The sequence below is a fragment of the Grammomys surdaster genome, unplaced genomic scaffold (genome assembly GCF_004785775.1).
Source record: "Grammomys surdaster isolate TR1022 unplaced genomic scaffold, NIH_TR_1.0 239, whole genome shotgun sequence".
Taxonomy (NCBI): Eukaryota; Metazoa; Chordata; class Mammalia; order Rodentia; family Muridae; genus Grammomys; species Grammomys surdaster.
In genome coordinates, this window is record NW_021604684.1 from 801,458 (window position 1) to 828,112 (window position 26,655).

At 41.3% G+C, this 26,655-nt stretch overlaps 1 protein-coding gene across 1 annotated transcript in view; it reads right to left on the minus strand.

The window, feature by feature from the left end:
* Positions 1 to 306: 306 nt before the first annotated feature.
* The window catches only part of Mbd2 (methyl-CpG binding domain protein 2), a 56,933-nt gene continuing 30,584 nt past the window's right edge, over positions 307 to 26,655 (minus strand). Inside the window, exons 4-7 of the mRNA XM_028774241.1 lie at positions 10,518 to 10,608; positions 9,184 to 9,361; positions 3,577 to 3,715; positions 307 to 763 (exon numbers count right to left, since the gene is read on the minus strand). Coding sequence (XP_028630074.1) covers positions 3,589 to 3,715; positions 9,184 to 9,361; positions 10,518 to 10,608 — 396 coding nt within the window. The 3' untranslated portion in view covers positions 307 to 763; positions 3,577 to 3,588. The remainder of the gene's footprint in view (positions 764 to 3,576; positions 3,716 to 9,183; positions 9,362 to 10,517; positions 10,609 to 26,655) is intronic.

A 26,655-nucleotide genomic window follows, 5' to 3' on the forward strand; every position in this document is an offset into this window, starting at 1 on the left:
GGAGCTTTGGACAATACCTACAAGGGGCCTTGTAAACTTAACTCATGTCACATGAGAGCCTTCTGTGTAACACTATCCAAAGTACTATTCATGGGTAAGATAGGAAAGCTGTATGCTAGAAGCCAATGTGAAGTGTCTGGTGAAACCACAGTCCTCACACAGAGAAGCCTATGGGCACACTGGAATATGCCAGCTACTTCCTATCACCTCCAATTCCACACTAAGGGCCAAGGTCAAAGTTGAGCGTGTATGAGGAACACTATCCAGGGCTCTTACTGCGTGTAATCTTAACAGAAAAAGTTCCAATCAGTCTGTGAATATAGTCATTTATTTGTCTTTACAGTGATGATGGAAGAATGTACAGGGATCTTCTTTCAATAAAGTATAAAAATCTGTTTATATACAGTGAAGTATAATAATCTTTAATTGGGAAACTTATTTGGTACTCCTGATCTGTCTATATTAAAACTGTGGGGGAAACAAATCTCTCACGTTAAGTACTACATTTCCAGTAGACTGCACCTGGCATCAAAGCTCCACTGCTTGATATTATAAAAGACTAATTTTTAAGTCCTAGGATTCAAAATAAACATCATTTGGAATAATAGATATATACATCAAAAATACATCTAGAAAGGCATTGGTTAGTGCTATTAAAAAGCTATGTGCTCAGGTACACTTCTTCTTACAGGTGAAACCCAGTGGAAATGTTTTAATTCTATTTCTAGCAATTTGCTCTTGGGGAAGGTCAGTCGAAAGTTACCTGTGAAGACAAAAGAAAGAACAATGACTTCCTAGGTGAAAGGTCAGAGAGATTCACTAAGAACCCCATCCCTATAGCACTGGTAGAGCACTGAGCTGCAGGCCAGACAGAGATGGCTGAAAACCCTAAGTCACTAGACCCTCCTCATACTCCAGTATTTCATCCTGATTGCTTTTAATACCCAAGTCACTTGCTTACACAATATTTCTTGTCTACAATTAGCTACAAAAAAAAAGAATAAAAAGGAAACTCATAAGGTATATAAGTAAAATATCCCAAAAGACAACAGCCAAACCCAGACATGTTTTTGAGAAAGTTTGATTTAATAATGATATCTTGTACTTCACAATGATTGATTTTACTTCACAGAATTTGTAGATGTGCTTGAGTCTTCCTGACTACCAAAGTAAGGTGATCCCATGCAACTGCAAACTGGACCATTTGTATCTTTGATCACAGCTTCACATTTAAACACATTTGTTTCTGTCATTATCTCCTTTCCCCATCATTCTTCAAATGCTTGATAACCTGGGTTCTTATCTATACTGTAAGACTTAAGTAATACAGAAGACCTCAGTATGCTGCTTAACTAAATAAAACAAATGCATGCCATCCTTGTGTATATAGAATACTAGAAAGAGCACAGCATGAGGAGGCTGTCAGACCTGAGGAAATTAAACCTTAGAAGAGTCAGAGACAATCTGTTATGAGCCACGTGAAATTAGTGAGTCCCACCTCTTATCTAGCTATAAGCTAGAGCCTCATCTATTCTACATATAAGGGTGAACATCTATTCTGGTTGTGTAGCTATGTTCCAGGTTATTAAGGATTTTGAGTGCATAGAGGATAAATGAATAGGTTATGCAAATATAATTTTAATAATTATAAAGTATCCTAAGTATTCCATAAGCTATAAGTTTACTGGCCTAGTCAAACAATGTCTCCTTGAGGTCAGAATATAATATGCATAAGTCTGTCCCTATTGAAAATATCAAAATAACGGTCATTTTTTTAAAGAATTAAAATTCTAACCATTCCTCAATCCTCTGAGAAGATGCCAGCTCCTGTACATGACGTGGAGGGGGGTTGCCTATCAATATGAGCTGTCTGCATGCTGCCCCCCCCCAGAGCACTCTAGAAAGTCATCACCAAGGAAGTGAAGGTCTGCTACATATTAGCTATGCCACTCCTGACCATCCAAGAGTAAATTCTGAAAGAGAAGGAAAATGCCTGACAGAAGAGGTGTGCTACCCCAGACTGCATCTTGATATAACGACATAGAGTGTGGCATGAGAACAAGACCTATGCAGACTCCCTTACTGCTCCAGAGACTCTGGTTAGGGTCACGGACCAAAGGAACATGCTCTACACTTCTCACTCTCTGACAAATATAATACACGCTGAACGAACTCATCAGATTCCCACAGTGCATCCTTCCTGCTTGTAAAACAAAGTCTAAAATGTCAACACAGTGTCTTCCTGTTCTCAGTGAGAAAATAAAGGGCTTAAAATAAGACTGAGCCAGACTCTCCCAGTAAGGAAATACTTAAATAGGACTGATGTGGATCTAAACCATCTGTATGACCAGGAAATTACGTGGTGGATGGTACTGCCCTCACTGCACATGGAAACAGTAGGCATTATGTTTACTCCTTGGTCTCGTGTCATTGTGGTATAGGACACTATTAAAGTAAAAAAAGGCACCCAAGGAAAGGGAAGATGATGCCAACAATTAACCACAATCTTCTCTCCACTCCTGACCTGTGCTCTGCTCCTCTACCAAACAGGACTCTCACGCGGCAGCTCACGTGAAAACCTCATTCTCCCTTCTGCTCTCTCAAGCTCACTCCCAACCAGCCACCAGGAAGCTGATTCTACCACACCTCAGATCTACCCCTTCCTGCTCATCTCCTGCCACCTTGAGAAAGCCACCACTGTCCCTTACTAGACTACACTGCAACATTCCAACTGGTCCCTGCCTCAACGCCTTCTCTACTCCATGGCAAAAAAGCAAATCTGATCATACTACTCACCGTCTGTAAGACTATGAGCAAGCTGAAAGTCTGCACTGTGACACCCAGGCCTTCCTGATTGGGCCTGCTGCCCACACAATCCCCACTGCTCCCTAGGCAACAGGAACACTACATTCCCACCTCCCATCCTTTCCAGGAAGAAAGCAGCAGCTTTCTGCTGTCCCCTCTAACATCTCTCTGCTGACGCCTCTAAGCAAGCCACTTTCCACCTGTGCTCTGCTTGACTCAATTCAACTCATCTTTCAGGACCAAGGTAAACATCCCTTCCTCAGGGGAGCCTTGTCCACCCTTTGTATCATGTTCTGCTCTGTGGTCTCTCCTCTCAGAGTTGGTTTCTGAGGGGAAAAGCCATGGGTATATGTGTGGTAGAAAGCACAACAAATCTTGCCAAGACACACATACACACACACACACACACACACACGAACTCACAGTTGCATCTTTAAGGTAAAGTTGTGTTATACTTGTCAATGCTCTTCTCGTTCTCTATCTAATGGACAGTATGAAGCATCTACTAATGGTATGATTCTACTTATCTTATTGCCATAGTTCTAAGGAGGGTGTGGTGTCCCCCCAGAAGGCAAACAAGTCAGCCACTCCTCCCTATCAAGGGACCTTTTCTCCTTCCTCTGCTTTCTTTCAGGACACCCTAGCCATTTTTTTTAAATATCGATTAAAACCATATGAAGTAGGCCAAAGAATACCTTCTTAGGTAGGTAGCTACTGCATCAAGAATGTCCTCCTGGAATTAGGAGAGACATGATAGGCGGCAAGGCTCACCTGATCATATTCTTACGCCTCATCTCCACTGTCCATGTCAATGTCTACTTCTTCCGTGTCCGCAGCCCGGGACAGGATGTCCGCCATCAGTGCTTCCTCCAGTTTCTTGCGTACTTGTTGGACTCTTTCTTCCTGTTTCCTTTTCAAAAACAGAAGGAAATGAAACTAAAAATTCAGTAAGTAACAAAAATGAAACTACCCTGACAGCCAAACTCCCTCAAGGACCACATAGAAAGGCACACTTCCTTCTCCTCAGGCTTCCCAAATGCCACTCCACACAGAAACCAGACAGTGCTAACTCTCACAAGAAAGCAAATTACCGGTGGGCTGCTCAACAGTGGCAACCTCTTGTCTCAAGAGATTCTGGAAGGAATACATGAACTCAAGTGGCCTTTTCCTCAACTTCAAGAATTTCAAGTATGTAAGAGTTGGGGTTATAACTTAAAAAATAAGTAGAAATAAAGTGGAAGTAAGGATGAGGGAGATAGCCTGGAAGAGGCAAGGAAACAACTTAGTAGGTGAAGTCTCAATAGAGAGATGTGTTGAGGCTTGCCCTGGCAGTCTGTGGCTGAGACAGGACAGAGGAGTACTGTGAGACCAGATCAGCAAAGCAGAGCCAGGACCCCTGAAGCCCATCACCTGAGGATAAAGACCGGAACTATCTATCCAACTGAGATGAGCCAAGTAGGCGAGACCAGACCATGAGCTTCTCCAGCTTGCTGACAACAGGGTGACATCAAAAGTGGCAGTGATTCTACACCATAAAGAATGCTCTAAATCATTAGATGAAAAACAAAACCAAGGATAAAGAGGCTACTGGAATGTTCTACAGCTCTGTGAAGCACAGGGGAAAAGATGAGACCAGCTCCCTGAAAAAGCAAGGGCAAATGAACATACAGAAGCAAGCCAGGAGGCCAGAGCAAGAAATAAAAAGACAAGGAAGAGGACAGTGGGTTAGCCCCACACAGAACAGTCAAAACCTGGTGTGTGAGTCGACAGATGATGATCAGAATCCATGCAGAGCAGGTGAAGGAGCCACAATAACAAGGAAAATTTAGGGCTGTACAGAAAAAAAAAGTGCAATTTCTTCCCAATAGGGCAAACAGACTACAGCACTGCCCAAACCCAAGATACCAGGCAAGTAGAGGAAGCATGTCCTAGGACTCCATTAGATCCCTGGGAGACTGGCCAGCTGTAGAGTTCCTTTTGTTCTAAAACCCTGGAGTAAATGACACTATGTCCAAGGTAAGGAATGTAATAGGCACCATGCAGCCACAAAACACTTTATCATTTCTTTATTAAAAGAAATAGCACAAAGAATTGCTAACAGACTTCCAGTTCCTAAATGGGGATTAAATTGACAGGAAGGAAGCAGTACACTGTCAGTCTGACCTCTGACCTCTACAGTCTACAGTTAAACACCTGTCCATGTAATGGAGCAGGGTACAGAAGAAGACACGTATCAGTCACATTGGCAGGCTCACCACTAATGTCAGATCACAAGAGGCACAGATGCTGGGAATGACCCATCAGGAAGGGGACACACTGCACCTTTGTAAAGATGTCTAGTGTGAGCTCTAATGTCTATCAATGAGTCTCTTTTCCTTTGAAAATGACTTCTTGCCTTTATGCAACAAACGTGCTTGCTGTTGGAGAAGACCAAATTCTATGATGTTCTCCACGACTCCGCCACATCCAATATATACTCCTTGTACAATTTCCCCCAGGAAGAGTGGATGACACTGGTACAGATGGTGGAATATTGCTCTATAATTAGTTACTAATCATAGAATCCTTAATTCATCACAAGGAAGCTGATTCTAGTGAACCTAGCCAGTAAGAAGTGTGCTGAGAGAACAATGTGAGGTTGTACAGAGAAGCCAAGTGGGAACTGGAGGTCAGGAGTGGGGACCACAGGTCAGTAGAGGGGACCACAGGTCAGTAGAAGGGTCTGCAGGTCAGTGGTGGGGACTGCCGGTCAGTGGTGGGGACTGCCGGTCAGTAGTGGGGACTGCAGGTCAGTAGAAGGGACCACAGGTCAGTAGAAGGGACCACAGATCAGTAGAAGGGACCACAGGTCAGTAGAGTGGACCACAGGTCAGTGGTGGGGACTACAGGTCAGTGGTGGGGACTACAGTGAGGAGTAGGGACCACAGGTCAGTAGAGGGGACCGCAGGTCACCTTCGAGAGTATAGAACAGCCCTTGTTCAGCAGTCAAGAATAAAACAGGGGTCTTAGCTCTGCAGCACACAGTGAATTTCTTATCAAGTGTCTATACTTAGAAAAAGACTCCCATGTTCCAGAAGTTAAGATGGTCCAGAGTTCACTGACTTCAGCCTAGTGGGGCTAAGTAGAGTCCAGGCCGTCAAATCACAGACTGCAAGCTTATAAACAACTTAGGCTACAATTTATGGGACTGTCACTAAATATCAGAAAACAATTATACCCATGAATGAAAATATTATCAAGTATGTTAAAGAGATAAACTTAATGATGAAATTTTTAGCCAAAGGCTCACTTGGGAAGTACATACACCACAGCTAGAATAACAGAGAGGATCAGCAGGCCCTGGGCAAGAATGAGATCTTTAGTTAGAAGCTTTGCAGAAGCAAAGGCCGGCTCCAGTCAGAGGAAGCGCAGCAGTTCCCCTCAGAGTCCCCTGTGAACCTGTGCCAACTCAACAAGCAATGCTGCCTGGTGACTCCTGCCATGCCGGCTCATCACATGAGCAGTCTGTGAGACAATCAATCTAAATCCAGGGTGGGTCTGAGATCATTCTATCAACAGGCCTAGTATCGAAGCCACTGGCATTCCCAGTACCCTAGTCTAAGCCCATGTGACTTGTGAAAATCCTGTTCACTGTCTCTGTGCTCATACCAAGAAGGAAACAGCCTTGTTCCCCAGGTGATTATCTTCCTCAAGGTCACAATGATCCACAAAGCAACCTCATCTCTTGCTTTGATATTTATATTTTGTTTTTATAAATTCTTCAAAAATAAAGTTGACTTCAAATACTAGGAAATGAAAGCATCTGAATACAACCTTGAACTGTTTCTATCTTTTCAAAAGAGATTATTTTAGAGCCTGAGAAGGGTTTTCCAATTATAAATCTAGCTAGATTCATACATTCAGAAACATTTCCATATCAACTCTTTATAGATTTAGATGAAAACAAAAACAAATAGAAAACTATTTTAAATTGGATGTTTTCAAACTGCCATCTGCTGGTTTCATCTAGGAATGGTACTCCAGAAAAACTCCGATTCAATTAGAAACCGTGAAGAACACATACAAACTGCCATGTTTTCAAAGACAAAGCAATGTTCTCAAGTACCATTATCATCACCACAGAGTAATGGCGCCAAAGTTCAAAGGTGCCAGAAAGGAATTTCCTGGTGATCTCACGATTCAATGTGTTACTTCTCTGAAATAATAGTTTGCTTATACTTCAGGATGCTGTCAGTCTGAGCCGGATTTTCCTTTCACTGTTACTGCTAAGCACCTGCTCTGTGGCCCAGCCTTAGAAAGAATGAAAGACCTTCACAGATGTAACTATGTCCTCTTTTATTCCTGACTGATTACCTCTTTGCTCTGTTTTCCTCGGTTGCTTCCTATCTTGCTCTACTGTATGAGTATGTGTGTATATACATGTGCATGCATGGATGCATGTGTGTGCACGTGTTCATGTGTGTGTGTTGTGGGGTACATGTGAATGTATGAGTGTGTTCATGGATGGGTTGTGTCTCTCCAACTCTTTTGAATCTTTACATGTAACAAAACAGATATAAATAAACCTCTAAACTGAGTTTGAGTAAAATAAATAAACTCATGATAAGTAAACTGAATTTAAAATGCAACTGAGCCTTAAGACAGCAAGGCTGTCTGTCACCTTCTTTAAAGAAAGGTTGACAGAGCTCCCAGGGTCTAAGCTACCACCCTGGGAGCACTTAGGGAGGGATCCATGGCTCCAGCTGTAAATGTAAGGGAGGATGGCCCTGTTGGGCATAGGTGGGAGAAGAGATCCTTGGTCTCATGAAGGCTGGATGCCCCAGTGGGTAGGAATTTGAGGGTGGGGAGGTGGGAGTGGAGGGGTAGGTGGGGGCACATTCGCAGAGAAGCAGGAGGAGAAGTGATGGGATGGGGGTATTTTGGGCAGAGGGGGGAATGGGGTAAGGGGATAACATATGAAATGTAAATAAAACATCCAATAAAAAAATTAATTCAAAAAAAAAAAGAAAGAAAGGTTGGTTTGCGGACAAACGTATGCAGGAAGAATCACAAAGACATGGAAAAAGGGTTAATGGTGTGGTTTGGGGATAGAATGCTTGCCTTGAACGCTAGAGGCCTGGGTTTCAACTTCAAGCACTACAAAGGCAAACCAAAACTAAAAAGAAACTGCATAAAAGGCCCATGGATGAAGGGGGCTCATTAGAGCAGAGCTACAGAGGCACACACTGTGACTGCTGCATTGAGAATATGACTAATCAGAGGCACACACTGTGACTGCTGCATTGAGAATATGACTAATCAGGTGATGACATGCCTGTGATGGTCACTCTGAAACAAAGCTTATTTCCTAGAGTATTTTCCTTACCAGATCTTTATCACATTCCATGCATTTCACAAAAGCTCTGCATCTTAGTTCTATTGCTGTGTGAAACATCATGACCAAAAGCAACTTGGGGACAACGAGGTTTATTTTGCTTACATTTTCATATCACAGTTCCTTATCAGAGGACGTCTGGGCTGGAACTCATCAAGTATGTCAAGAGTCTGGAGGCAGGAGCTGTTCAGAGGCCGAGGAGGGTGCTGCATACTGGCTTGCCCTCATGGCTTGCTCATTCTGCTTTCCTATAGCACCCAGGACCTCCAGCCCAGAGATAGCACTGCCCACAGTGAGCTGAGCAGTCACTGCTCTTGCAGGCCTATCTACAGCCCGATCTTATGGTGGCAATTGATCGATTCAGAGTTCATTCTCTTAGATGACTCTACCTGTGGCATAAAGCTAACCCAGACACCTGTAATACTCAAAAGATGATCTCTGACAAATTCATCCCTTATAGATGGGGTTTCCCCCTCTGCTTTGGGGGGATTTGTATGTATACAAAAATGTCTTGTCTATGGGTAAGGCTGACAAATTCATCCCTTATAGATAGGGGCTACCCACCCCCTGTCTTGGGGGATTTGTTTGCATATAGATAAAAATGTCTTGTCTATGGGACCATAATTAATCCTTTATAGATGGGGTTCTCCCCTTTCGGGGGATTTGTATACATACAGACAAAGATGTCTTCTCTATGGGACGTCAGGCTGAATATAAGTTCACTCAGGCTTCACATACTCTTTCTGCGCTCAGTGTGAAGGTAATTTCCACAGCATTTTTAATAGCTCAGCACATGAAGCAAAGTTTTATGGCTTCAGGCTGTTCACTTACGGTGTCATATCAGACCTCAAAAGGGTTCAGGTGTTGAAAGTAGTGTTAAGTTTTGAATACAAGATGATCAACTGTATTAGCTGTGGCATTGAACCTAATGGCTTTCATTAAAAAAAAAAAAAATCATCTACAGGCAAAACTGAGGTATTTAAGATTATGTTAAAATAGCTTACCTAATGTCTTCATCTGTAACAATGAAAGCCTTGCAGAGGGGTTGAGATGTGTTGAGCCAAACAGCGGGGTTCTTTTCCACAGCTGCAGAGACTTGTCCTGTGATAGGTGCAGAGCTTGTATGCAAAGCACTGGCCACAGCAGATAGAAGGGTCTCATCATTACTACCTGGACCGACTCCTACAAAGGAGAAAGCAATGCTGTTAAGAGGAAACCACTCCTGAGCAAGTGGGCCTGCCACTACCTAAAATAGCCAGTACATTTCTGCTCACTTAGGATCATACAAGTAAACCCACTAAAGCAACAAAGAACAAGTCACATCCATGCACTAGCTACTGCACACCAAAGGACTGAAAAGAAACAGTGACAGAACAGTTAAGGACTTTAGACAAAACCTTAACTTTAAAATATATTTCTTAAAGCCCAAACTTTTGAAACTTTATGTTCATTTTCTCAAGAAAGGTCAACTATTTATATAATTTAAGATCCTGTAAGATCACTTTGCTATACTCAAGTGTATCTGTTAACATAACATAGATTGGTTTCTTCCTATTTAGCTGTTAATAACAGTTTCCAATCTCTAGGCTTATCATCTATATTCCGAGATGTCAGGGAAGGTCAGTGGCGGTATGGCATGCCCAGAACTTAGTTGTCACTCTCAAATGAGCCAGATTCCTCTTAGTAACCCAAGCACAGCCTCACAATTGTGGGCTCCAGCCACAGCAAAACTGAAGTGATCCAACCAAATTGATTTAAAGCAATGATGGCTAAGAACACACAAGTATAAGATAACACCCAACTGTACACGTGGAAGATTTCTGAGAAATCCACACAAAGTCAATATTGAGGACTGAAATTCTAATACTTGAAAAATGCTGTAACTCTTGAAGAAGGCATAACCACATAAGAGCAGCAGTCTATAGAAAAGCAGGAGAGCTTAAAGTTGTTATTTCAGTGCAAAAAGAGAAAGAAACTGCTGGGGTGAGATGCTGCTGTAAGCGAGAAACATGGAAACCCCTTTGTTCATCTGCAGGCAGTGCTGAAGAAGCATATGGGTTAAAGATCACAAGGCTAGGTGAGAGCCAAACATCCACATAGAAGAAAAAGAAAAGTTAAGGCTGACACACTATACAGAAGTATTGTCATGACACATGTCTGCCATGTATGTTTTCCCTCGTTTTATAGCATCAGAGGCATGCCATCCATCAAAGCACATGGTGCCCCAAAGCAAAGGCCTGTTAGTATTGGTCAATTACAAATGCACAATATCTAAGGACAGTACCTGGCACACAGTAGGTACTTAGCAAATATCTATTCAACTCAATGTAGATGATACCTTGAAGACCTTTAGGTAGCTCCATGGTTTTTATAATTTGCTCTGTTACATCTGATGCGCTAAGTCCTTGTAGCCTCTTCTCCCAGAAAAGCTGTAAGGCAAAAAATACCACTGTTACCATGTGTTTCTGAGACAAGGGAGTAGCCCAGCTGGCGGTGCTGCTGAGTAATGACATCAGTTCAATGGTCTCCTACTGTGCTCTGATTCTTTCCTCAGAGCATGCTAGATAAAATGCCAAACAAGAATTCTTACAACACATGATAACATGACATTACTCAAAAGGTGTTTTGATTTACCAAACTCAATTGCTTCAATACTATAGACTGTTGTGTTTTATAAATTACACATAATTGCTCATAAGGTATAATTTGAATTTTTAAAGATTGATTTAGTATAAAATCCCAATGTTAAAATTTATCAAAGAAAGAAAAAAATAAGTGAAATCTTTACAAAAACATGGTTTTTCTAAGACATTTATATGTTTAGCCTTTCAGTACACTTTAGGGGATAAACACTATATTTACTGTTGATAGAAAGTTTTCCAAAGCATCTTAATACCAGTGATGAATCACTTTCTCTCTGTTGCACAGTCCCTGGATCACTCACTCACTCAGTGGCCCCTGCCTCAGAGAGCTACGGAGGCATACATTTAGCTCTCGAACAGCAATGAACACTTTTACTTTATATGCTTTTCAGATGCAGTCTTTCTTTCTCCCAGACAACTATCCTGGCTCGCTGAGTATGTGCTTCCACGCAGCATCTTCTAAGTCCCTACAACACACTTTCTTTGTCTGGTGCACAATCAACAATGGTCCTACTTCTGTTTCTTTTTAACCTACATCTTATTTACTGTTGACAAAGAAGAAACAAAGGCTTCCCTAGAACTCTTCCTTTGTTTAATCCTAGATAAGAGGACCTGTTGCAGAGGTGGTGCTGAGACAATATGTAACTTGTAGCCAGGGAAGCGACAGAACTGAGCTTGAGGAAGACCTATGAGTGCCTGTGGAAACTCCAGCTCTACTGCCTGTGACATGAACAGCCTTGGTCATGTTTTACCTCTTCCATAGCTTTACCTCTCCTTACAGATGAGGGAGCGGTGGCTGCCACACAAGACAGCTGTGTAGAGTGAGGTGACACAGGTCAAGTGCCTACCACACAGTAGTCTTAAACGTACTGTACTTACTTTTAGCAGGTTTGAGTTACTTTTAGGGCCTTGGGGAGCTTAGTGTGTAAAGTATCAGATAACCACCTATCAGACACATGAGAAGATATGGTAGTCTAATTCTCCTGTGGCAGAATAATAGTATGTTGTATTTATAACCTCAAACCTGTCACCAAGAAAAATTTCCAACAAAGTACTCCAAAGACTTTTGTAGATATAGCTAGTATAGTTACATGTATTCTCTCTTCCTACAAAGTAATACCAATAAGTAGTCAATATAAGTAGGTCAATCAATACTAGGAAGATGGAGGTAGGTTAATTGAGAGTTCACTCTAAGTATGGTGATTATCATAAGCATCCTGAGAAATCCTTTCTGCATTCTGTTTACTTCCTGGTAGTAAAATATTATCTTTGTTTTGAATACCACAGCTATTATTTTTAATAATGAAGGGAAATAAAATCCAGTTAAATTCCTAATTAATATATGCAGAATTCAGAGCTGGGATGATGACTGTCAGTCAAGTGCTTGCCTTGCAATAGTGAGGACCTGAGCAATCCAAAAAATCAAAGTATAGTACCAGGCAGGGGGCACAGTCCAAGCAGGGGACACAGGACTGGAATCCCAGCACTGTGGCAGAAGAGAGAGAGATAGATCCCTGGGGTTTGCTGCCAAGCCAGCCAGCTTAGCCTAACTACTGAGATAGACCATTAAAGATAGAAAATCTGTATCAAAGGAGGTAGATAGCATTCATGAGGGTAACAGCTCAGGTTGTTGTCACACACACACACACACACACACACACAAACACAAACAAAATATAGATATAGAACCCAAAGTTATGTGTGTTTATGTTATATACATGGCTATGTATGTATGCATGTAGGCATCCCACTGTCTTGCAAGTTCATATTCATTGTTCAGCTTACTACAGAAAACTGCTATGTACTAGACATGTTCAAACATCTTGCAATTTTCTAAACAAACAGTATACTAACAATTTACATAGTGGTCACATCAGAGTAGATGTTATAAGTAACCCAGGTAAAACCTAAAGGCTAGAGGAAGATGTGAATATGTTGGCACAATTACACGGGAGGCTTCAGTATCTTTTGGGTCTGGATATCAGTAAGTGGTCCTAGAACCAAGCTCATGAGGAAGAAATGACTCTATACTATGACTTAATTTGTAAAGATAAAACATAAGTACCAAAAACTAAAAGTATGGGGATTATGGGTGGGTATGATTGCCAGTAGTTTACATGAAAACTCTATTTCCAGAATTAAGAGATGATTTTGAACCTATCGACTTTAATGTTTAACTTTAAAAGTTGTCAATCAAAAGAAAAAATACACGAAAAGTTAGAAGACAATCATACAAAATATCAGATTGAAATATCGGTACATAGCTGTAGACTTTTATCAGTCACTGCCACTGCAGACAGCTCCCCAGACTATGATCTGATCTCACTAACCTGGGTTTACAACTCAGTCCTAGGGAGAGAACACAGGAGGGAAAGTCTTTTGCCTTAATGTTTCTCAAGTTCCTCTTGAAGACTCGGTCTTTACCAGAATTAGATTACATTCATCTGGAAGTCTTCCCCCGCCAGCTTATGTCCAATGACAATAACAGGCTAAGTGCAAGTCTTTCTGAATGTGAAGTGGCCTAGCTTCCTCTCTGTGCTGTGATAAACTCACTGACAAAAGCAGCTTGAAGGGAGAGACAGTTATTTAGCCTACAATTATTTACAGTAATTTAGCCTAAGTCACAGTCCCTCATTTCAGGGAAAGTCAAGGCAGGGACGTGAAACAGACACACACACACACACACACACACACGCGCCACATACACACACACACACTCACACACACACACTCACACACTGAAGAACAGAGAGGGAATGGATGCATATATACCCGTGTGATTTAGCTTGCTTTCTCCACTCTTAATATAGTTCAGGACCGCCAAGCCAAGGGAATGGTACTGCCCACAAAGAGCTGCATCCTCCCACATCAGTTACACAATCAAACTAGATATGTACACAAAAGGATCTAGAAAACCAGATCAGATTATTGTTCCTGAAGACTCTCTTCCCCAATGATTCTAGATTGTTTCACATCAGCAACACTATCACAGGAGCCCCATTTTACCACAGCTACCTTGTCTCTCCCAGCACCTTTTGTAAACACCATCACTGTCCTCAATTCTAACATGAAAATGAGATTCTATTTGCCTAATTCAATTATGTCCTCAATTCGGTCTTGCTCTGACATCAAATGTCCAATAAATATAATACTTAAAGAAACACTGATTTAATAAATGGATCAAGTCCCAAAATCAATGCATAATCACCTTGGGTTACTACGTATGTTTCTAATCCTTACCAACAAAATCCTCTAACTGCCTCTAAGTTCTTCTTATTACCATCCAGAATACTAGAAAAAAATCAGAAAGCTCCCACAGGAACACTGTCTTCTATTGCCAAAAGCCTCAGCAATGGCCTGTCAAGTAAACCAACTAGCTGTCAGAGAAACACTGGATGGGAGTAAGCATCATGGAAACCCCCCAAGTACCTAAACTGTCCTCAAAGGGCAATGCTATCTCTGGGGAAAGCATTTCAGTCACGCCAGGCCTGTGACTCACTGTGCCATCTTCTCTCTCTGTTCTTGGTTTGGTACACACATTCAAGCATTAGTGAGGCACAGCTGCCTGCACTTTACCTACCCTGGCCTCCCAGAGGGGCAAACATTACGGTGTGTACAAAAGCTACTGCTTTCGTGAGATGTGCCACCAAATAAGTTTACTGAAAGTAAAACTAATTCAAAATCCAAATGTAGAGTTTTTACTTCTTAACTGCTGAGGTTTGGTTTGGCTTGGGCTGTGGTTAGTTTGTCTTCTGAAGAGCATCAAGAAGATGAGGAAGAAACAGGGACCACAAGAAAAGTCACAAGCATGCAATTCTGGAGCCCCAGAAACTAAGTTGCTAGAATGTTTACATCATACCCCTTCATCACCCTGAGTACATAACTCATACTCTCAACAGATTGGTACTCTTTGAGAAAGTCACACATGGGGAGCAGATGAGCCTTGAATGAATGAGTACTGACATGAGCATGACCATGTCAAGAACTCCAGCATCTCAGATCCCTGCGACCATCAAGGCTTCCCCCCCCCCCCCCCGGGCAGGATCAGGGGAATGGCAAGGCCGTCCACTGGTTCAAATACCAATGTTGACAGTGTTTGCAGAAAGTATCAACCACAGCTTCACCTGTTCAGATGCCTGCAGCCTAACACTGCTAAACAGATTCACGTCCCCCCACCCCCACCCCCACACCAAGATTAGCTAACCCACCTCCTCATTCAGATCTATATGATAAACACTCACTTTCTGGGCTGCTGTTGTTTCCATCACACACACACACCATGCCAGCCTTCCTGCAAACGTCTGTTGTTTTTTCAGTTCTGGTTGCCCCAAACAGGTAAGTCCCAAAGCTGTGCAGGTTGTAGCACAGAAGGTGAGTTTACAAGGAAAAGGTAATCCGAGAAGCAAGCCCAGCTCGGGAAGTATTCTTTGAGCACCCATCCCATGCACTACATTTTGGTGGGTACTGGGGTGTTCATGTACTGCAAAGAAGCTCTGTTTGGTGAAAACAAACAAAGCAAGGGCGACCACAGAGACCGTAATCATGCTGACAAAAATATTAACCTCAACGTTAGAGAAGGGTTTTAAGAGGTAGCTCTAGAAAACGTACAGGAATGATCTACAGGCAAACAGAAAGAGAGAGCAATGTCTTCCCAAGGAAACAGCATGAGCAGTCACCAGCACTGCTCAGTAGTCTTACACAGAGCAGCCAAAGTGGCTTATTCCAGATCTAGGTCCTAAAGCCAGACCCTCAGCAACTCCATCTCCATAGCACTGGTTCACTAACTAACTGTTGTTTCAGGTGACTACCCTGTGCATAAGAAGCCTGGTTTGAGTTTTGGTGAGAGAATGACAGTATCCACGAGGGCACTCTGCTGTCAACACCACATTTTAGCCCCAACTATTGTCTGGGGACAGAAAAAGCACAAATTATTCTCATACCTCAAACTAGAGGGCAATAGTGTCCCCTCCCATTCTATTTCACTGTAGAGTAAGTAGTCAAAACTCTAGTGACTGTTTAGAAGTAGAGAAAGGGCTCATCCAAAGTTCAACTGAGGCAGTACAAGTATACTCAGTCACGGGATCTCAGTGGCAACAAGTGACAATGACCACTTAGCCAGCCACAAGCCCATCCCTCTGTCAAATGCTTTGTTATAGGATTTAGTCAGTGCTCGATGCGCCATTTTGGAAAATATCTATAAATTTACATTTACAGATTAAGACACTGAGGCCTGGTGAGGCTGAACAAGAAGTGAGAATTCAAATCAGGTTAGGATAACTAACCAGTGCTGCTCCACACAACAGCCGGAGGAGAGTGCTCAGTGCCCAACTCTCCACTGGACCAAATAGCACAAGCCTGGGACTCTTCCACGTGACATCCAAGATGGAAGATAGATTTACCTATCTTTACCTGTCAGGAAAGCCACTGAGCTCGTCTGAAACCACTTAAAATATAAAATCCATTTAAGGGACCTACAGACAAATACTCTGCAAGTCATGTTTGGTGTCTGCCCTCTCCTTTTGCAGAATAAAGAGGCCTGGTGAGCAATACCTTTAGCTAAAACTGGTGTAGAGTCGCAGGGAGATATTAAACTGTTCTTTGGAAAGTTCACATGATTTTTGAAGCATTATAGACTGAAAACAAGCTTTCTTAGGCCCAGCTGCAAATGCCAATCATCTAAATCAACAGAATTTTCAGAGGATGGAAATTTTAAAATGAGACAATTCCTTTTAAAAAATATTTCCAGGAACACAAGGCTGACGATGTATATGAACAAGTATTTCACGAAACAAACTGAGAGAAAGGTTGCTTCCTGAGCACATGTAACTGAGAGCTTCCAGTTTCCTTCTGTAAGAATACTTTTCTAAACTACCTATACCAACCCCTATTTCTCATATCCATGGCTCAAAGTAGCGTGCCAAATATACCATCGCTATTTATATCTACAATTATACCCAATTTAAAAACTATCAGTATCTTTACAGTGTTGAAAACTCACATGGCATAAAAATATCTTCCATATTTACTCATCTAGACAGTCAACTGGGAAGATAAAAATATTTAACTCTGAATGGCACGGTAAGCCTTAGACTCAGACCAACCTATATTCTAAGCCTTGGTTTTCCAATAGCTTGTGAATTTTGTGGCTATTCCTCTATACGTATCAGTTTCCTTCCCTATGTAACAATAAAAACCATTACAAATGGTTATAGAAATTTAATGAGGTTTTCTAAACACCTGAACAAATCCAGTACAAAACAGCCACGAGGTCACTAGTATGCCTAAAAGCAAATGTGGATCAAAGACTAGCAGTTTGTCATTTTAATAAAAAATCTCAAGGTAGAAAGGAACAAGACAAAAATTAATTTTGAAGGACATTAACAATTGAGCCTTATCACATGCTTAAGCATCTGTCCTTCCCTCCCAAATTTTCTGTGGAGGATTTCTTGCTACTTCAAGTATCCTCTCTTCCTCCTTCCCTCCTTCTCTCCTTCCCTCCTTCCCTCCCTCCCTCCCCCTCTCTCTGTCTCTCTGACTCTCTCTGTCTCTCTCTCTGTCTCTCTCTCTGTCTCTCTCTCTCTCTCTCTCTCCCACGCTGACTTCCTCCCAATTGACTCAGTCTCAGTGCTGATTTCGAATGCTTTCAGAAGCAGTACCAGAGACACCATCTGAGAGACTAGAGAAACATGAAAACAGGAAGCCCCCTTTTTAAAAACAACTAAGAATTCCTAGGCACCAAGAGCACACCCTCAAGCCAAGTCCAGGGTTCTTTCTTCCTTCTGTAGGAGCTACCCCAAGCACAGGGGCCCCTGACCTGCACATAGGGCTTTCTGCAAGTGTACACAAAGCTAGTGGAAGGTGGTATAGGGCAATGGTAGATAGAGTGGGAAAAGAAGAGGAATCTGTGCTGGGTAGTAGTACTTTGTGGTGTGCTGTAACATAATCTCATCCCGCAAGTTTTCAAAAAGGCAACAGAAAATCAGTCTGTCTGGACTTATGCAGTAACCCTCACCCTACACACACACACACATCAGGTTCCTTGCTAAAATACTACAAGAGGTTTCTTCCCTGTAATTCCACACTGGAAGGAATAGTGAAAAGGGACCCCTTCCATGGCTATGCACAGCGGAGCCATGTGAGTAGAAAGGAGAAAGCCTGGGGCACATGCATTAGGCAGAGACACGTTTTGGTTGTTAGAAATGGGATGGTACCATAGGCACCAAGGGCTGTAGACTAACCATGCTGCTAAACATCACAGTAGCTGTTGGAGCACCCAGACTTGGGAAGCCCTGGTTAGACACTTGTGGCTGGTGAAAGCTTTGCTCTGCAAACTTCTTGGTTATCACAGTACACTGTACTGTGGCCCACCTAGCAGCCTAGCAATGGTCAAAATGAACGAAAGCCTATAAAAGATCTGAGTCTTTTTCTTTTAAGTCCAGTAGATGGCACAGGCAGCTTTTAATTAAGAGCTCCCAAACTGTAATTTCGTGTTATTTTTACTCTGTCTGTTCTACTCTGTGATGAAGGCAAAGCCCTTAGAGAAACCTCAGGAGAGCTGGGCTTGTGTCTGGAATGGCAGGCAAGAGAGAACGGGGAACAGACAGGATCTGTGCTGAAGTTACCAACAGGTTTGAACAGAGAGGCCCTCCCCAGATAGTGTCTACAGCAGGGTTTTCCAAGCTGGCTTTCTGACAGTTATGGTGGATCTTTGGTACCCTTTTCTCCTTGGGGCACCAGGCCATTTCTAACAACCTAAAAGTGTAGAAACTAGCCAGACATCCCTGGGTGTCAGAGAAAGAGGGAGAAACAAATTGGTCTAGGATAAAAATTTCTGGTTCTGAGAGAGCATAGAACAGAAGATATTTACCACAAGAGGACCCAGATCTCAGAACAGAGACAGCAAGAGCAGCTCCGCCCCAGCTCCTTCTTTCAGGACCTGTAAGACCCACAAAAGCACCTGAGCTGGCTGCCTCTAAGAGCACTGCCAGAAAACTAGGCAAGATCAGGGAGCCCATCAACATGAATAATAGAACAGAACTGAAAGGATGTTTGTGGACTTCTTGCTTCACTGTGCTTGATTTTGGCAGGTTTTGTCGGAGTGGTCTTTTGCTCATTTGTTTAGATTTTATCTTTTGTGTTTCTTGTGGATTTTTTTGTGTTTGCTTTTATTTCCTCTTGTTTTCAGGGTTGTTTTTTGTTTTGTTGGGGTTTTTTTTGTATTATGTTTTTGTTGTTTTCTGAGAGAGAGAAAGAGAGAGAGAAAGAGAGAGGGGGGAAGAACATGAAGTTGGGTGACTAGAGGTGAGGACCTGAGAGGACTTTGAGGAGGGAAGACATAATCAAAATATATTGTATAAAACATTTAATATGAATATTTTTAAAGGTTGAAATTCACTCAACTTCTAACTAAAATCATGGCTATAGAGAGCAATTATTAATTATTAATTCAAACACACTGGATTAAGTGATTTTCTGAGAAGCTAGAACCATTCTAAGATTATTTATTTTGGAAGACATAGAGTTCAAAATGTCTGAAAGGTTTAAAGCTATGACACATCCGCCAGAATGTAGACAGACACACCGATTTTAGAAGGAGCTCTCGTACCCATAGTGCATCAGAGCACACGACTGCAGAGATGGCTCACAGACTGCTGTAAAAGGCCAGATTCCGTCAGGGACTTCTCTCAGTGTTCAAGTACAGACATAGTGACAAAGCACAACACACAAGCTGGTCTTACACACACAAATTTACACAAATCTTTAGTGTATAGCCATCAGCAGCCTGGCTTTTTTAGCCTCTAACTAAAAAAACACACAGAAGAGCATCCCTTCAAATCTGGCCATGTGTAAGAGTGAAACTTATTTTGACCCTTATAGATCATCTTAAAATGCATTTTCCCTTTTGAAAATACATTCTCCATTGGAATAAAAATTAACTCAACACTCAGAAACATGCTAAACTTCAGGAATGAAATTCAGCAAAGGTCTTTTAAAGCTATCGCGAAACTATTTCTTTCTGCTTACTTTCAACATCGTGAGCTAGATGTTAGCACCTAAGTCATGAGCCTGCATGCTTTGGTCCCAGGCTCACTGGAGGTGCCTGGCACTGGGACCTGCAGTGTCCTCCTCCATCTCGGCTGTCCTGCTCCTGTGTCAAGCCCACTCTACACCCCGCCCTGGTCTGCCCTGGTCCTTCTGCTGCCTCGACCACTGCCCGGTTCACCTCATCTCACTTCTGCTCCCTGGGCTCCTTCCCTTAAGGGTAGAAGCTCACTTGAACTCTCAGTAACCCAAACACATCCTCATCCATGCCTCTGCTCTCTCCAACCAGCTCTTTACTCCTGAAGAGAAGGCCTTCTTCTGTCCTGCTCTGACACTCTTTCCTTTCTTTCTAATCCAAGCTTTGCTCTCCCTGCTACTGTATTAGCACTGACTTTGCTTGAGATCACAGAACCTTGTAATTCTAAATGAAATTCTTGTCTCAAGACCCTTCTTGCCCAACTCCACTATCATCTTTACCTACTGTCAGGGGATGTAGAAAACTCTGCCTTTAAGATGTTCTCTGTATGCTCTAGTATTCGCTACTCTGTTAACCAGCACATTAAAACCCCCATTTTCAAAGGGGAAAAAAGACTGTAAGTAGTATTCCAATAAAATACTAAATTCCCCAGGAAATATAAATTTCACCATACATAAGAAGAAAAGTGCTAATGCTTTATCAAGTGGAAGAAACAAGTTATTAAAAACAACAACAACAAAAAACTTCCCTTTTTAATAGTTTCAGCCTGTAACCCTTAACTTAGTCAAGCATATGATGTTACCCCACAGTTGCTCACATAGCAACATGCACTGCTCAAATTGCTCTATTTAAAATCAGGTCCAGGTGCTGGAGAGATGGCTCAGTGGTTGAGAGCACTGACTGCTCTTCCAGAGGCCTGAGTTCAATTCCCAGTAACCACATGGTGGCTCACAACTATCTGTAATGGGATCTAATACCCTCTTCTGGTGTGTCTCAAGACAGTAACAGTGTACTCATATACATAAAATAAATAAATAATTCTTTTAAAAAATAAATAAATAAAATAAAATCAGTTCCATTTAACATCTGAGCTGCCTGGTTATAGCCAGCTAAAGCAACTTAAACACCATAACCTGCAAAGATTGAAAGACAAACATAAGCCACCCCATATTTTCTCATGGTGTCCCAGGAAAAAAGAACTAGATAATGATGAGAAACTTATGGTACAAAGTGAAGCTTTATTTATGCACCTGCAAATATATGTATATATGTCTGTCTGTGTGTCTTTGTTATATATTTCTCGTGGTGGGGGGGCATCTCATGTTAAAGCTTAATAGCAATAACAATTTGGTCTAAAAACAGACTGAGGAACAAAGATAAAAGAAAATGTCAGGGTTGATAAAGAGCAAAGAATAATAACGACTTGCTACAGTTATTCTCTGAATTTTGCCAAGAAGACTATAGTCTACACACACCATATAGTCATGACATGACTGAAAGACTGGACTCATCTGAAGATGTGTATGAAAGGAGCCCACCATCCACAATGCTAACATTTCCTAGGTACTGTTCCCACCAGGTTTAACTCACAGTACAGAAGGAAAAGGAGGAAAAGTCGAAGGAAGAACGAGACATAAAGATCATCTTGAACCAGAGTAGGAGGACTCCAAAACTTGCTGCCATGTATCAAGAGTTTTATGAAGCGGATCCCCACGAAAAAATCCGAGGCACAATGGATAAACATGAGCTCCACAACCCCTCACCCACCTATGTGAGCATTTCTTCTACAGCATGGATGGCAAAGCAGAGCAATGGGCAAATAATTGATCATGCTGTGTCAGTTGGATGTTCTTACATTGAGACATAAATCCACTTTATATCAAACACAAGGTCAATTCTTGGTGGACAGTAGATCTAAATGTAATTCAAGCTTTCAGAAGATAGTCCAAAGGATGATATTGATAACTGTGTAAACAAACAGGTCTTAAGAAGAAAAATTGGTGACTGGAGCTTAACAAATAAACACTGTGTAACAGCTACCAGATGGAAGACAGGGTATCATCAGCATGCAGAAGGTCTCTTACCCTGTTAGTCTCGGCTCACCAAAAAGTTTCTTAAAATTATGAGCACATATTTCCCAAGACAATCTTAAGAGAATAAAAGGGTAATCTACAAACTTGAAGCAAATATTAGGGTTTATATCCAAATATGCATAAAGAACTCTTTGAATCAATAATCATCTATTATAATGATGAATAAAAGCTTGTACAGGTGTCAATGAGATAGCTCATTGCTTGCTACCAAGCGGATAGTGACCTAAATTCAATCCCTAAATCTACACACAATAATAAGTAATAAACAAATTAGAAGCCTTGAAGAAGTACTGCATCAGAAAGTATTATCCAGATGGCCAAACCACAAAATGGGTTATTAGTGCCACTACTTACCAAGTAGTGTACTTACCACTGAAATATTTACAATTCTGAGGACTTACACCAAGTGCCAACAAACATGACATGAACTGCACCCTTCTGATGGATGTGTAGGTGTATACAATCACCAAGAGAACTGTTCAGCAGCATCTTATACAGCTCAACACACATGTGCTCTATGACCCAAGAGCTCCACTCTGGTTTAAACCCAAGCTTAGTACATGGTAGAGCATTCCCTTGAAGCAACGTAAGAACCACCAGTAAAAGAAAAGGAAAGGAACAACAAAATGAAGACTGTAAAGGCACAAACATATGCAAATTAAAGAGAAAGTCAAAGAAGCCAATTTACACATAGAAGATTAAAACTTCAAGGGATTCAAGAGAGAAGGAAATTCTGAAAGACTGAAGAAATGTTCCCCAACAAAGGGCAGAAATCATCTATGTCTCTACGTGCTCAGGCTAAATAAAAAGACCTGAGAAACGCACAGGGCATTCCTCTTTGTTTTGCTTTTGAAACAGGGAGATTCTCAGCATACAGCCCAAACTGGCCTTAGATTTTCTATCTCCTGCATCATCTGAGTGCTAGGATCATAGGCACACACCACCATGCCAGTCTGTGGCCATCTCTCCAACTCTCACATATAAAATACATATATATGACATATATATACATACTTTTTGAATGAATTCCTTAACATCATATACAAAACAGTCAGAAAAGCAGGCAGGCTGTGAGAATACATGCTAGCCTTTTCATCAGAAAAGCCCTTAGAATGCCAAGGAAAGTGATTTTTTTCAATTTAGACTCCCACCAGCAGAAAAAATTAGTATATCCAAATAAAATAAAGTCAGTTCTAATATGCAAGTTTTCAAAAACTTCGTCTTTCACCATATTTTTTGACAAGCTCCTGGAGGTTTAATTACTAACTGAAGAAGGAGCAACCTCAGATAAAGATGAGGTTGCAGAAACAAACTCAGCAGAGGCAAGCCAAGGGCTCCACCTGCACAGCAAATCTCAGGAACTAACACAGCCTCAGCAGAGGCAAGGACCACTCAAAAAAACCCAACAAGCAACAGAAAACATTACTAGTAGGGACGTGGCAGACGTTCTCAAGATCATAATTATATAGAAAGTCTAGCCTACCACTGCGGTATGTGGCTTTCCCCGTGAATGTTTTGGTCCTAAAGACAAACCATGACTATTAATTCAACTGTCTCCCAATGTGGTGATGCAGCTAGCAGAGCAGCAGAGGGAGCAAACAGCATCAATCTACCCCTGGAAGAGTACAAACAACAGCACTAAGAATTAACTATGAGAGCTCCCAGGAGTCTAGCATAGTTGACTTTTAAACACTCTATTATTTCTAACTATTTTGCAAATGTACTATGTATGGCCTTGTGTTCTTAAAACTGGTCAAAATATATAAAAATATTTTTCCACAAAATGTAAAAAGAAAAAAAGAATATTGGAAATAATTCTAGAACATTTAACATCATAATTGGAGGTCTGGGTTTAGATTCTTTAATCATGAAAAGAAAAACTAAAGAACATGTAATAAGCTGTAAAATGTAGTTTCACATTTGTTATAAATGAGAACAGATAAATATACATAGATAATTTCAGAGAAATTGGAACAGAAATTGACTATGATGTACAAACTTGTGAGTTATCCTGACCCATTCTAGAATCTTCACATTTATACAAAAAAAAAAACTTGACTTGTGGTTTTATACATTTTAAATTCATCTTATCCATTTTCTTATAATATTATAAATCATAGAGCATTTAACACATTTTAACAACTACAATAAATCCCATTTATTAGTGTTTTATTCTGTCTTGGGATGCCATCTAGCAGATGAACATACAATGGTGACATTTCCATTAGAAGCTTTATCAACAATATGATAATGGACCTAGTGCTTAAGCATATCAGTCTAAAATATTTAAGTCAGGGAACTGTTCTTGCGATTCAATTTATTACATTATTATGATTATAATTTGTGACCATTACTATTCAATACAAAACTATGTATATCTTAAAATTATTGACAAAATAAAGGCTAGACAAGTAAACTTTATCTGTGGGAAAATAGTAAAAATATATATATATGGATTAATCATGAAGGCACCCGCTGTCAAGTGCTTTACTGTTAAACACAGGACTAACCATAAAGAGAAGAGCAGGAAACATGGTGTCTGGGAACACAAATGAGAGTCAATGGGCCCAAGCAGCTCTTAATGTGGAACATTTTATGACAATACTAATATCGTTTATCTATATTTCAGTTTCTTAGAGAAATTCTGTTAATGTGATCATAGTGTAGGGCTAGGCATTTTGCCCCATGGTGGGTCACTGACCTCGCAAGTACAAAGCCCAGAGGTTTGCTCCCCAACACTGGAGAAAAAGTCCTGGGTCACCCTCACTTGAGTTGTCATGTCTTATAAGGAAGTGGGAGATACACTGTATGGGGTAAGTGAGGCAGTGATAAATACCTTCCTTTTCAATTTACATACAATGCTCCAACAGAAACCCTTGCCTCCACAAAGAACAGGAAGTTAATATTTCTACACTGGCTTTCCCTCTTGGGTCCCTACAATCCTCTTTTACTATCCAGACCTCCAATGATTATAAAGATTATTAATATTCTAATATCCAGCTTCTTGTTTTATTATTTATTGAAAATACTGAGTGATTCTTTGGTGTTTCCATGCTCTTGCTGGTGGTGTTAGTCTTTCAGCTCTTTTAAACACCCCACAAAGCACCTGTTCTCCGTTAGTAAGTCTCCTCAATGATCTCAAGGCCGTATCAATTCTGTCCTAATAGCCGATCACAGTTTCCACAATGATCTTCCTGCCATAAGCCAATCCTTACACTACTTATAATATCCAAATGGAGAGCTCTGTCTAGAATGTTCTCTATTCCTCTACTTTTTTCTTTAATGTGTATGGGTATGTTGCCTGCATGCATGCTTCATCACCCCTTCTATGCCTGGTGCTCTCTGGGCCCAGAAAAGGGAACTGGATCCCCTTAAACTACAGTTACTAATGGTTACAAGCTGCCAGTGACTACCAGGAATTGAATGCTGATCATCTGGAAGAAAAGCAAGTGCTCTTGAGCGCTGAGTCACCTCTCCGGTCCTCTTCTAAACACCATATACCCTCCTGCTCCTGCTGTCCATTGCACTTACCCATAACACTGTATAATATGTAAGCATTTTTCTACCTTACTTTGTCACACTAGGTGGTCAGCTCCAGGACAGCAGAGACATTGTCTTGTCCACTGCAACATCCCCATTATTTAGGAAAGGGCTGAGCCCATATTAATGTCTCAGTAAATGATTATTAAGTGAAAAAATAAAGGAATTCCATTCAATAAATTCAAAATATACATGGATAACTGACATGAAAACTATGATAGCAATCAAAAACGAAGGAAGGACAAACACTCAGGTGGGTCTCCAAATCCAGACTTGAAACACAGGCTTTTAGAACAGAAAAAAAATGTAGAGTCCTGGGCCCAGTCTAAACTAGCCAGTTAAAGGTTAGAAAGAAATTGTGAAAACCATGAGTAAGGTATAGAAGGTGAGAGGAGTGAGCAGTGCACTCACACAGAAAGCTGGAAACCAGTCTCAGTGTCACTTGAGTGTAGGACAAAAGAAGGCCAGAGTGGGTAAAACTAAGGAAAATCAAGAAGAGCTTTGGAGAGAGCCCAGCAGGTACAGGCATTTGCTACCAAATCTAGGGACTGGAGTTCAACCCATGGAACCTGCATGGTGGAAGGAGAGAGCCTACTCCTGTAAGTCATCCTCTGATCCCCACAAACTCTGTGGAAGATGGACCCAAATTTAATTCATCAATAATTTGTTTATGGCTTCAGTTCTACTTGTCTCTGTGTGATGTCTTATTTGTTTGTTTGTTTGTTTTAACTGAGACTATAATGTAGGCAAATGTGTTTAGTATTAAGAAGTTCATTTTGTTCGTGGATCTTGCTTTTGTTTTTTGAGACAGGGCCATTCTACACAGCCTTGGCTGTCCTGGACTCTATGCAGACCAGGCTGGCTTCAAACTCACAGAGAGCCATCCTCTGCCTCTGGAGTGCGGGCGATTCAAGGTGTGCACCGCTAAGGCTTAGCCAAGAGGTTCTTTTTGCAAAACTCTAAATTCCTGATTTCCATCTCAACCTTTCAAACTCTATTTTCTTGCTGAGTAGCAGAGGACTGTCTTCCACTAGGACAATATGCACAAGCCTTCCTTTGCTCAGGTCTCCTTTCCTGAAGAGGCTGTAAAGACAATTGTAAAGAAACCCTGCTCTGTTTTGTTGTCCAGTGACTCACCAAGTAGTGAGCTGCTGAAAGCTCCCTGGTATGATAAGATGATAA